At 33.6% G+C, this 12,806-nt stretch overlaps 1 protein-coding gene across 1 annotated transcript in view; it reads left to right on the top strand.

The window, feature by feature from the left end:
• The window catches only part of DHX29 (DEAH (Asp-Glu-Ala-His) box polypeptide 29), a 52,344-nt gene that overhangs the window by 29,989 nt on the left and 9,549 nt on the right, over positions 1–12,806 (top strand). The window contains exons 11-21 of the mRNA XM_012655265.1: positions 2,787–2,963; positions 3,757–3,897; positions 5,088–5,232; positions 5,360–5,477; positions 6,383–6,467; positions 8,248–8,336; positions 9,391–9,519; positions 9,615–9,690; positions 10,466–10,690; positions 11,920–12,056; positions 12,492–12,585. Coding sequence (XP_012510719.1) covers positions 2,787–2,963; positions 3,757–3,897; positions 5,088–5,232; positions 5,360–5,477; positions 6,383–6,467; positions 8,248–8,336; positions 9,391–9,519; positions 9,615–9,690; positions 10,466–10,690; positions 11,920–12,056; positions 12,492–12,585 — 1,416 coding nt within the window. The remainder of the gene's footprint in view (positions 1–2,786; positions 2,964–3,756; positions 3,898–5,087; positions 5,233–5,359; positions 5,478–6,382; positions 6,468–8,247; positions 8,337–9,390; positions 9,520–9,614; positions 9,691–10,465; positions 10,691–11,919; positions 12,057–12,491; positions 12,586–12,806) is intronic.

The following is a 12,806-nucleotide window of genomic DNA, read 5'->3' as shown; positions in this document are numbered from 1 at the left end:
ATTTAATTTGTGTATTTATATATGTGTATATTTAGTGTGTATATTTATTTTATAATTCACATCATTAGTTAACAAAAATATGATATTTTAAATAGTTTTATACTAGTACATAATTTGGATGTCCCATAATTTATTTAACCATTTTCCTGTTGTTGGACAAGTTTGGGTAATGACATTTTAAAATAATTTCATATTTTGTTAATAGATAAGTGATACGAATTTTTTATCTAAGGAGTCTTTATTCCCTGATGGGGAAGGAAACTGTACTATTACCACTAAGATGTCAAAGAGAAAGAGTCTGGGTGCCTGCTTTAGCAGGCCCATGGATAACTGTTCTTGGGCAGGGGCATGCAGAAAGGGGAATGTCAGAATTGTGGCTTTGCTTGGCCAAGACCTAGATTTAATCAGCATCATCAAGGGTCAACATGAACCAAAATGCTAGTATATCTATTTATAATAAGAAATTTTTACGGCTAGATAAGTTAGTTGAAATATTTGTATCAACTAGGCAGTCGGTAAGTTCTCTTGGAATCCCAAATTATTACCAAAAAATTGATTGTTAAATACAGATCAAAGTGAACCCTAATTTGAAAACCAGACCAACTTCAGGAAGTTGTGTTCTTTGATGGTTTGATATTAGCCATCCATAGACATGTTTAACTTAATTGAGCTTCAGTGTGATGCCATCAACCTCTTGAGCAATACATTAAGATTAAAAAACCCAGCAAAATTCATCATGTTAAATATAAGGATGTAAGAGATTTGGGGGCAGAGTTCATTACATTATATAGGACCCTCTTTATGAAGATGCTCAGGACAATGCTCCTTCTGGCCTTACTACTAGGAACTGTTGTATGATTTGGTTTTCCTTTTTTTTTTTTAATTCTTATTTATATAAATTACCATCTATTTGACGAGGTTTTCCAGATCTATGTTATCCATCAGGAGCTTCCTGAGCTTTAGACATAAATAGCCAACTACCTTTAGAATACCTTCAGTCTTAGCAACTTCAAACTCAGCATTTCCAAAACTCAACATCTTCCCTCCCTGCTCATCTTATATAAGTTGCCCCTCCTCCTCTCTTCTGAATCTCAGTGAATGATCCCCACAATCACCTGGTCAAACCACCAAAGTAAAAACATCCAAGATTTTTCCTTCTTTCTCCCAAATTGCCTCCATCCAATTACCTAGTCTTTTTATTCTGCCTTTCTCAAATGCATTCACTTTTCTTCATACCACTGGTGTTATCCTTGTAGAGGCCACCATTATTATCTCTTTAATTTACTACAGAAGCCACTAATGAATTAAATTTCCTGCTTTCTGCTTTGCTCTCCACAACATTCTCCACATTGTAGCTGGAGTTATCCTTTTTAAAGTAAAACTCAGATCACATGATTCCTCTGTTTTACAATGCTCTAATCACTCTCCTCCCTGACTCCTTAAAGTCTCACCTCCTTACCATGGTTTATAAGGCCTTACGCAGCAGTTTATTTAGTACCTCTCTAGTTTTATCTCTTGCCCATCTGTCATCCCATTCTCAAGTCATTGTTTTTGTTTTTCCAGTTTCTGAAATGATTGTTATCCCTCTTTCCACCATGTTTTTGTACACAGCGTCCCTTGACATGAATGAACACTTTTTCTTTCCTTTCTTATCCTGTGTCTTCCTTTTTTTCTTTTCAAACTCATCTTTCAGTTCTCAGCATCAATGGCAATTTGTTTTAGTAACCTTCCTGACCATCTGGTTTAGCTACCCTTCATATGTAATTTCAAACCATCCTGTACAATATCTTCTTACTGCACTAAAAACTGTCAAATGAAGAAAACCTGGTCTTGGTCACTTTTTAATCTCCAGCATCTAACACAATGCTGAGTACTTATTATTTGTTAGTCTCTGTTCTAAAGCTTTTGCATTATATCATTTGATTGTCACAGCTCTATGAAGTTTGCATTATTTGTATTCTTTTATAGAAGAAATAGACCTAGAGATATTTAAATAACTTTTATTAAGTCATCCTGTAAGTGGCCAAGCCAAGAACTGGACCCAAGCAATTGATTCCAGAGCCTGAACCCTTAACCACCACTGTCTCCCTTTCAAGCAAATGAATGATAAAACCTGTTTTAATTTATCATCTTGATATACTTTATCTTTGTGTACTACCTCAATTCTGCTGTGAAATAAAATGGAGTAGAAATAAGTCAGAGTACAGAAAATGGAAAGATAGACTTATCTTTACATTATACATTCAGTATTCTTTACATTCTTACACATTCAGCAAATATTTGTTAAGTTCTGGCAGTATAATTTTCCTGTATTCTATAGCAGTTTTACAGTGCTCTTCCCTAAAATACACATGTTGGAAGAGCACGAAACCCTTTTTCTACATAGTGGATAAACTGTCTTATGGTAATGGTGACCATATAGTTTTATATTAGTGGCAGAGATTTAGGAGTCACCCTTGCTTCTAAGTGAAATTTGGGATATACCCTAATCTTATCAGCCACATCTGATCTGATTTTACAAACCATCTCCTGGGATAGAGTCCTACTGTCCTGGCTAATCATGTTCATTATATGCTGATTTTCAATGGCTTCAGTATTAGAGAATGACTTTATTTTTAATTCTGAAGATCTGCCTTATTTGAAACATACAGCTTCTCCTTCCCTGCACATGTACTGACTATACTTTAATATTGATCAACTTTTAGTAGATTTGAGTGTTTGATGTTTAAGCCTCATACTAGACCTTATATAGGATATGATTCGTTTTTTTATTTCCTTTGTACTAGGTTCATGAAAGAAGTGTTCAGTCAGACTTCCTACTAATTATATTGAAGGAAATTTTACAGAAACGTTCTGATCTACACTTGATTCTAATGAGTGCCACTGTGGACAGTGAAAAATTTTCTACATATTTCACACACTGCCCTATTCTCAGAATTTCAGGAAGAAGTTATCCTGTTGAGGTAAATTTTCTTTTTAAGGTGCATGTAAGCAGAAACTACATTCCCCCCCAAGGGAGTTTCCGCAGAAGATAGGCCCTTATAGTCTGAGCTCAGAACTATTCCTAGGTACAGCAAGTCAGCAGAGGACCTGGAGACAGCTTTGAGAATCACATGACTGGTGCTGCCTTGCCTGAGGGGTGGGTAGGAGAGAAAACAGGGTTTTGATGAAAGACAGACCTGAGGGCTACAGAATATAAAACTTATTTTTACATCGTCATTATGTCCAGATTACGAGTGGCTACCTGGCAGTAAGGAACTCCTTTTTTACCCACCCTTCAAATTTGGGGTTGTCTTTGAAGCTTTCTTTTCTGCATATTCTATTCTTAATGCTTACCTTTTTAGTTCAGCTGATAAAATCTACACTTTTAACTGTTTTCACATAAAAAGAAAAATCTATACACCATAATGTAATTTGCCCTGAGACTTTAGGGACAATCCATTTATATCAACCAAGTTCTTCATTCCCAAATGATACTAAAAAAAATTTTTTTTTGTGATATTCTAAATTAGCCTTTGGTGACATTCAAAAGGTGATGATCCCCTTGTACTCTTTATTTTTTGTTTTGTTTTTTTCTTTTTTTGCTCTCTCTTTTTTTTTTTTATCAGAATATTATGGGGGTACAAACGTTTTGGTTACATAAATTGCTTTTGTATAGTTCGAGTCAAAGTTATTGTACCTGCCCTTGTTCTCTTTAAAATGATATTTATTGAAATGAATTTGAATTCACCCACTTACATGCCTTACTCTGTGCAGGTTTTTCATCTTGAAGATATAATAGAAGAAACAGGCTTTGTGCTGGAGAAGGACTCAGAATATTGTCAGAAATTTCTGGAGGAGGAAGAAGAAATAACCATTAATGTTACAAGCAAAGCAGGGGGAATAAGAAAGTATCTGGTAAAAAGAAAACATTTTGCAAGATGTTTGATGATGATATCCAGGGCATAACCTACCATGAGAGTTATGCCCCAAGAGTTAAAATCATATGGTTAACATGGTGAATTTGAGTATAATTTGGTAGAAGAGGAACAGATATGAGTATGAGCAAATATTAAAGGTCATTTCTTTAATCTTTATTTCACAGACTGTAGTCTTTGATTTGTGATATTTTAACTGTATTTTTACACGATTCTGGGCCATTTAGGTACGGATATAAAATCAAGGACCATATAAGTAAGAAACAACTTCTTATAAAAATTTCATGCCAATGATCAATTGTTGACCAAATTTATAGTGATTTTCTCTACTTTGTCTCAACACCGTAGGTGATCGGTCTGGATGGAGCAGGCCCAAAACCTAGATCCTTGCCTTTGGTTTTCTTAGCAGCCTTTGTCCTCGCAGAAGCCAACCTTAGCTCTATAGTGAAGCTCTATAGTGAAGCTATCTATGGCAAGCATAGTTCTTCCTAGGGCATTAGTCTAAATTATGTGTGTTTAGAAATACCACAGAAGCTACATTCTCTTGCATTTTAGCCAGGGGTACTAGATCCAGCATTTTCATTATGTCCATGATATTTTATGCATATATGCAATCTGGTGAAAACACAAAGTTCAAGTTACTTTATCTTTTAGTAAACAGATAAACCAAGAAAGCATAAACTGAAATTTTTCCCTAAAACACTGGAGATAGAAATTACAAATTAAGAAAGATTTCAGAAACGTATAGTTCTTTCAAAAGAGATGATTGGAATTCAGTAGCCAAAGTAGAACGTAGAAGGAATAAGGCAGGTATAAACTACTTATTAAAGTTATTCTGATCTCTCTTGGCCTGGCTGCTTTTTAATTACCACAGAATGATGCATACATGATTGTAATATGTTTTTTAACAATTCTTCTTTTAGTATATACATGACAAGATAAAAAGATTTTGCTATAATTAGGAGCTGGATGAAATTAAATTATAGGAGAGAGAGGAAATTTTCTGAAACTTTTTCCACTTTTTAAAAATTGTACTCTTCCTGTGTTTTAACAAAATAATGGTGACAATGAGAAAAATAAGATTTGAATGAATACCTCCTTTTTTCCTTCTTTGTCTTATTAAAACACTTAATGTTTTTGTTCAGCTCCCTCTGGTTGGGTTTCTTTTAGGAATACATCCCAGTTCAGACTGGAGCAAATGCTGATTTAAATCCATTTTACCAAAAGTACAGCAACCGTACTCAGCATGCTATTCTCTACATGAATCCTCATAAAATCAACCTGGATCTCATTTTGGAACTTCTTGCATATTTAGGTATATTTCTTTTTCTAATGTGTCTCCATTTGTTTTGATAAAACATTTCTACTAATGGGAGATCTTTTATTAATATTTTATGTGTTGTTCCTTATTTTAAATATTGTATCTTTTTTTAAAATTTCAGACAAAAGTCCCCAATTCAGAAATATTGAAGGAGCAGTATTGATCTTTTTACCAGGTCTTGCTCATATTCAACAGTTGTATGATCTCCTGTCAAATGATAGAAGATTTTATTCTGAACGGTAACTATACATCTTCATTTTATTCCTGGTAGTTTTAACACATTGTCTGCCACACAAAAAAACCAGAAACTTTTCTTTGGGGCCACAGTGTTTTGTTAGGATAATAGAATAAAAACTTCAAGTGTAATTTAAAGGTAAACATAAATAGAAAAATGAAATTTATTGACTTCTATTCATTTAACCCATGTTTTTAGAATTGTCAATATCAATTGTAACAATAAGAACATTGACAAGTAAGATTTTATATATGTTTGATGTGGCCCCAGCATTCAAAACTAGAGTGAGTTAAATACAACTCTCATGGCAGTTAATATGTTAAAATAGAAAACGGCTTGGTACATTAAAACTCATGATCAGAGTTTTCAGTCTTTTCACCTTTAGTTAAAATTGTCCATTGTGAAACAAGTTTTCTTTTTGTTTTTTTACATTTCTATTTTAGCATTTTATCTACTAAAAATTTTTAGGTACTATATCTGCATTTGTTCCATTTTCTGAATATGATATGCAGAGGGGATCGTGTGGTTAAGAGTAAGGTGGTGACTCCCCTCTCCCAACCCACTCAATTGTACAAAACCCTGGCAAGGTTGCTGTTTATCATCCATACTTATTGAATCAGCTATTTACTATGTCTTTTATGATATAGCTTAGTACTGTTGTAATGGTTATCACTTCAACATTAGAACATTTTTTAACCTTATATTTCGTATAATTTATTCATATTAAATTTTTTTCTCCATGATGGGTATATATGGGGTTTCATTGTACCATTCTGTGAACTCTTGTGTTTAAATTTTTTCATAATAAAAAATTTTTAAGTTGCTTCCTATATGCAAATAAATTTTGTTATTCTTTGCAGTGTCTTCTAAAGAGAAACTCTTGCTAAGAACTATGATTTTAACTTTCAGATATAAAGTGATAGCTCTGCATTCTATTCTTTCAACCCAAGATCAAGCTGCAGCATTCACACTCCCTCCTCCAGGAGTCAGGAAGGTAAAATTCAGTACAGCAAACTTATATGTGATCCACCTGAGAGTATTTCATCACAGCATTATGACTTTTTATCATCAAAGTCAGTTGTTAATATTAAGTGCCATATAGTACATGGCAGACTCCGAGCAGGTTAACATAATGAGAAGTAAATCCAATATTAAAAGTCAAGCAATTTGAATATTTACATTTACATTTAAGGGACCAGACTTTTGGGGGGAGTGGTAGTTGAAAAATGTGGTATGGATGTTGCTTGCAAAAAAAATAAATAAATCACTACTTTTTCCCAAGAAAGCATCATGAAGGAGATTGGATGTCAGAAGCTGTTTAAGTCCTGGGTGGATTTTTGTTCTCTAGGCTGTTCATCCCTGATTATTTTTATAGTACATAGACCATTAGGTAGGTGGAAAAAATCTCAAGAGTTTTCATTGTATCCTCTGTTCAGGATTCTGAATGAAAGTTGCTTAGCAAAGAGTTTCTCAGATTTTTTTATTTTTATTTTTATTTTTTATTTTTATTTTTTTAGACAGGGTCTTACTCTGTCTCCCAGGCTGGGGGACAGTGGCATGATCATAGCTCACTGCAGCCTTGAATTCCTGGGCTTCACGTGATCCTCCTGCCTCAGCCTTCTAAGTACCTGGCATGCGCCACTTCACCCAGCTAATTTTTCTATATTTTATAGAGACAGTGTCTCACTATGTTGCCTGGGTTGGTCTCAAATTCTTGATCTCAAACGATCCTCCTGCCTAGGCCTCCTAACAGGTTCTCAGATTTTGAACCCTCTCTCAGGAGAAAAAAGAGTACAGTGTGGTAAGTGTGGGGACCACAGAGCATCTGGAAAGAACTTGACTGTAATGCAGGAGGCCAGGGCTCTAGTTCCTAAAGTGCTGCCATCTGAATAGCCTTTGGCAACCACTAAACCTCACTTAAACTGATGGCTTTCTAACTGTGCTCTAAGAACTGGAGAGTTTCTGAGGCTGTGCTCTGATCTGTAACATTTATGCTTCCATGTAAGATTTTATTGAAAGAAGAGTTCCATCCCTTAACAATAAAATTTGAACTCTGCTGATGTAGAATGATGACATAGGTCCCATGCAGCTCTTACTAATAATCTGGGTTCCATTTCCTAGGATAAATGAGTAAGAAAAGCAATCATGCGATATTGAACTACACAGTTGAAATAGAGTAATACATATTAAATTTGACCTGGAATTTCCTAAATGTTTTATCTCCAAGGATTCAACAGAAAAAAATGCAGAAGATTGCACTATTCAGCCATCATTGTTAAGAACTTTAGAGCTAGACCTAAGAAATCATCCATTTCTACCTCCCAATTTACAGTTGAGGTAACTGAGGCCCAGAGAGGTAAAGTGACTTACCCTAGGTCACAAAGCTAATAAGTAACACAGCCAGGACAGCAACCCAGTTCTTCTCTTTAATGTGCTATTTTTTTTCCTAATAATTGTGAAGGGTTGTGCTGAGCTATCTCCATTCTCTGACCCAGCTTCCTATTCTACTTCTGTCATTTTTAAGATGACTGACTAGAATTAGGGGAATGATATTTTTGTTAGAATAAAAGTCTATAACTTTAATTAGCAAGCTGAGCTGATGAAACTAATGAGAGCATATTAAAATTACACAATAGCAAATAGATTATAAATTTCTGTGAATAACATTGAAATTCACTTTTAAAAATCCATCAGCTCAAACTATCTAAAGAAATTTAAATGATAGTATATTGCTGAAAGTTGCCTAAATGCTTTAGCTTTTTGTTTATTTTCAGATTGTTTTAGCAACAAATATTGCAGAGACGGGTATCACTATTCCAGATGTTGTATTTGTAATTGATACTGGAAGAACAAAAGAAAATAAGTAAGTTTGAATTTCCAAAATCAAAACATTTTTCACTTGGGGCTCTTAGATTCTTAGGAGAAATCATAGAATTATATAGGAAAAATCCCAAATGTCCTAATTCTGCCCAAAGCAAGAAGCCTTAGAGAAACTATAGGAAACTTTAAAATGTCTTAGAGTAAATGTCAGAATTTCATGTCATGAGTTTTCCCATAAATAATGCCAGTGTACTGCTACTTTTAGAAAAACACTGAGAAAATTTTCAGAACATAAATTTTTATAGATCCTTTTTTATTTGTAAAATAAATTATTTAAGAAAAAGCATTATTTGTGGGGTTATAAAAAAAGAACATGGGTTTTGGAGTCATAGCTAGATTTAAATCTCTTGAGCGAGTAATATAACCTCTCTAATCATCAGTGTCCTCATATGTAAATGGGGAAAATGAAAATTTCATATCTGAAAGTGCTTAGTACAGTAACTGGAACATAATAGGTAACCATAACTAAATCTTCAACAGAAAGATTACTACATTATAATGTTTATATTGTATAAATAGAGGAGACCACCTTTAGTAATGTATTATAATCTACATATACTATCGCCAATATTAGGAAACTGTAGCAATATTTGAAAAACAATATTCAATAGAAGATAAATTCTTGATTCTTTGAATTGTGCCTTTAGAGAAAATGTTTTCAGGGTTTGACTGTATCTTGTGAAAGGTACCTTGAATTGTAATGTTCACAGTAGCATTTTTCAAATTATTTCAAAGAATTCTCATTGTATAATTGATATTCCTCTAAAATAAAAAAGATTCCATGATCAGATTAGTTTGAGCAAGGGTAAATTTTTTTTCTTGTGCCAGAGCTTTTAATTTGGTAATATGAGATTTAGTATGCAATGTTTGCTATTTAATAAGTTATTTAAATATGTAACATGATTTGAGAAATGTTGGTCCACTATAATAACGTTTTTTAGCCTATGTTCAACTTAAAGAGTCACATATTCCCAGCTTTTTCCAATTTCGGTTTCAAGTCAATTATCTACATATTCTGTCCTAAAACATTTCTTTAGGTACCATGAAAGCAGTCAGATGAGTTCTTTGGTCGAGACGTTTGTCAGTAAAGCCAGTGCTCTGCAGCGCCAGGGTAGAGCTGGGAGAGTCAGAGATGGTTTCTGCTTCCGAATGTACACAAGAGAAAGGTATGGCATAGCACTGGAAATTTCAAGCCCAGAAATCAGTACTGTGTGACATTTCTGATAATGTATATTTAGTATTATTTTTTTTTGTTTTTCAGATTTGAAGGCTTTATGGACTATTCTGTTCCTGAAATTTTGCGTGTACCTTTGGAGGAATTATGTCTTCATATTATGGTAATCCCAGGCGGAGGTGCAGATGACTTTTGTTCTTCATTTCTTTCTAGAAAAAAATGAAGACCTAAATTTATCTACCTTGTATTGCTTTACATTTTCAAGTATTTTACTCTTTAATGTATGTCCCTTTCCATCTTTTTATAACTAAATCCTCTGTGTTTTGATTTTGCCATATATACTCACACTTTATAGATTAGAATATGGCCTCATAACCTAGACCAGTAATTCTCAACTAGGGCCAGTATTGCCTGCCAGGGGACATTTGACAATGTCTGGAGACATTTTTGGTTGTCATAATTGGGCAGGGGGAAAATACTACTGGTATCTAGTGGATAGAGATCAGTGATGTTGCTAAACATCTGACAGTACACAGGACAGCTCCCTAAAAGAAAGAATTATCCGGCCCTAAATATCAGTAGTGCTGAGACTGTGGAACCCTGACCTAAATCAAGGTCTTTCTAGACTGAAAGATATATAATACCCTTCATTTCTTAAGTTTTTGACTATAAAAATCAGGAATGAAAAAACTAAAAATGTGGGTTGGAAGATCTCATCTTTATGCATTCCCCCCCCAAAAAACACACATATACTCACTTACTCTCTCTCCCTCTCCCCCTTCCATTATAAGAAAAATAATAGAATAGTCGTATTCACAATTTTACCCTCTTTGCTCAAAATTTTACTGAACTGAGATTTAGTTCCAATATCATGTTTTGGGGTAATGTTAATTGTTTCTGATCATATACCAATTTTATCATTCTTTTTTAATCTGCAGAAATGTAATCTTGGTTCTCCTGAAGATTTCCTCTCTAAAGCCTTAGATCCTCCTCAGCTTCAAGTAATCAGCAACGCAATGAATTTACTCCGAAAAATTGGAGCTTGTGAACTAAATGAGCCTAAACTGACTCCATTGGGCCAACACCTTGCAGCTTTACCTGTGAATGTCAAGATTGGCAAGATGCTTATTTTTGGTGCCATATTTGGCTGCCTTGACCCAGTAGTAAGTCAAAAATGATGCTGCTGCTACTTCACTTTAAATGTCATTTGGCCAGGAAATTATTAAATTTGGAAACAATGTTTAAGTTTTAATTTAAATGTTTTTTAGCTAACTAGAATGTCTATACTAACATTAAAACCCAGGGGGCCTAAATGCTTAATGAAAATTTTTTAATATAATATTTAACTTTTTATGTTTATATACTGGAAAATCCATTCATTTACTTAAGCATACAGTAGGTACTATTTTGTGAGTTTGGCTTGTCTAGAATTTTACTATCAAACAACCCACATAAAATATTTATTTAATTGAATATGTAGTGGACAATTCTCAGAAAGCTTTGAACACCACAGACTTCGAGAAATAGAATCAAAAATTTTTTCGTTTCGTTTTCTGGGTTCTCTTTCTGAGGCAGTAATTATCAGAGTTCTGTTTTCTCAAATTATCTCAGAATTAACAAATTCTGTGCATATGTCTGGGTCTCTGGGCATTTATGCCTGCTGTGCCATTCATTCCAACTTTCCAACTTTATCAAGCTGTGGCCTTTTCTGGGATTATAAGTTGAGGCTATATTAAAAACAGAATGGAGAGAATGTGACTTATTATTCTGGGATTTTTCTGTAGTATTAGAAATAGGTACTCACCAGAATTGTGCCCAAGTTCAAAAAATAACCTCTTTCATGATGGTTTATCTGGTAACCTGCAACAACAAATGGGTTGTTATGTAGTCCAAATTATTTTTAAAGAGCATTGCAGACAATGGAAATTCAACAGTCTAGGAGTCAAGATAACTAAGATTGCATCTAGCTATATGACAATAAATCACTTATACAAATGTTTAGTTTTTTTGTCGGATTCTGGTGATATTACCTCCTTATCTCACATAAATGGTATAAAAATAAAGTGATATATTTTTTAAATTTCATAAAATGAAACTAAAAGTAACTATTTAAAATGAAAATAACTTGACCCCAGGAGTTTGTTGAGGCCACGGTGAGCTATGATGATGCCACTGCACTCCAGCCTGGGCGACAGAGCAAGACCCTATCTCTTAACAAATAAATAAATAAGTAAAATGAAAATATAAATTAGCTATGGTAGAACATGATAAATGTACTAAAAATGAGGAACAGGCAACTTAAAGTGTGATTGTTTTATAATATGCATTCTTTTACAAATTAACTGCCTTGTATACCTCTTTAGTGACAAATTGTTTCCTTATTTATGGATAGGCAACACTGGCCGCAGTTATGACAGAGAAGTCTCCTTTTACCACACCAATTGGTCGAAAAGATGAAGCAGATCTTGCAAAGTCAGCTTTGGCCATGGCAGATTCAGACCATCTGACGATCTACAATGCATATCTAGGGTAAAGAAATGATCTAGGTGTTATCAGTAAGCCAATGACCTGAGGTTATTTACTTTTTTAAAAAATTTATCTCTATCATTAAAATTATACATCTAAGATTTTAATTTATTTTTAGTTATTTCATCTGTCAAGGTATAATTATTTTAGAGATTTATATGTTTTATAATCCTAAAATTTAAGAACCATATACATGATATTATATGTATATTATCTCATATTTGTGGTAACAATAACTTATTATTACACATAAACAGAAAAAATATCTATTGCAGTTGAATTTCTTATACACGATGGGTAGCTGCTACAATGAGCAAGACCTCTCCTTTTTAAATGATCATAATTTATTTAAATCTTAACTTTGGTTACTAGCTCTGAAAGAGTTTGCAAAGAAAACATGGTGACCTTTGTTCATTGATTAACATTTTATTTATCTAGATGGAAGAAAGCACGGCAAGAAGGAGGCTATCGTTCTGAAATTACATATTGCCGGAGGAACTTTCTTAATAGAACATCACTGTTAACCTTAGAGGTAATTCTTAATTCAGCTCCCTAATTCAGAGTCATATGGATAACTATAATAGGTTTATTTTAGAAAAAAGAATGCCTAGGATAGTGCATGACACATAGGAAGGGCTTAGTAGATATTTGTTAAATTAATATATTTGTGATTTTTTTTGTTTCTTTCAACAAGTAACCTATATGTATTACACAGTTTAAAATAGTATTTAACAATGATAATATATTTAAGAA

This window comes from Propithecus coquereli, unplaced genomic scaffold, assembly GCF_000956105.1.
Source record: "Propithecus coquereli isolate 6110/MARCELLA unplaced genomic scaffold, Pcoq_1.0 Scaffold47, whole genome shotgun sequence".
NCBI lineage: Eukaryota > Metazoa > Chordata > Mammalia > Primates > Indriidae > Propithecus > Propithecus coquereli.
The sequence above is the reverse complement of the archived record's forward strand: the minus strand, read 5'-3'. Positions and strand labels throughout refer to the sequence as shown.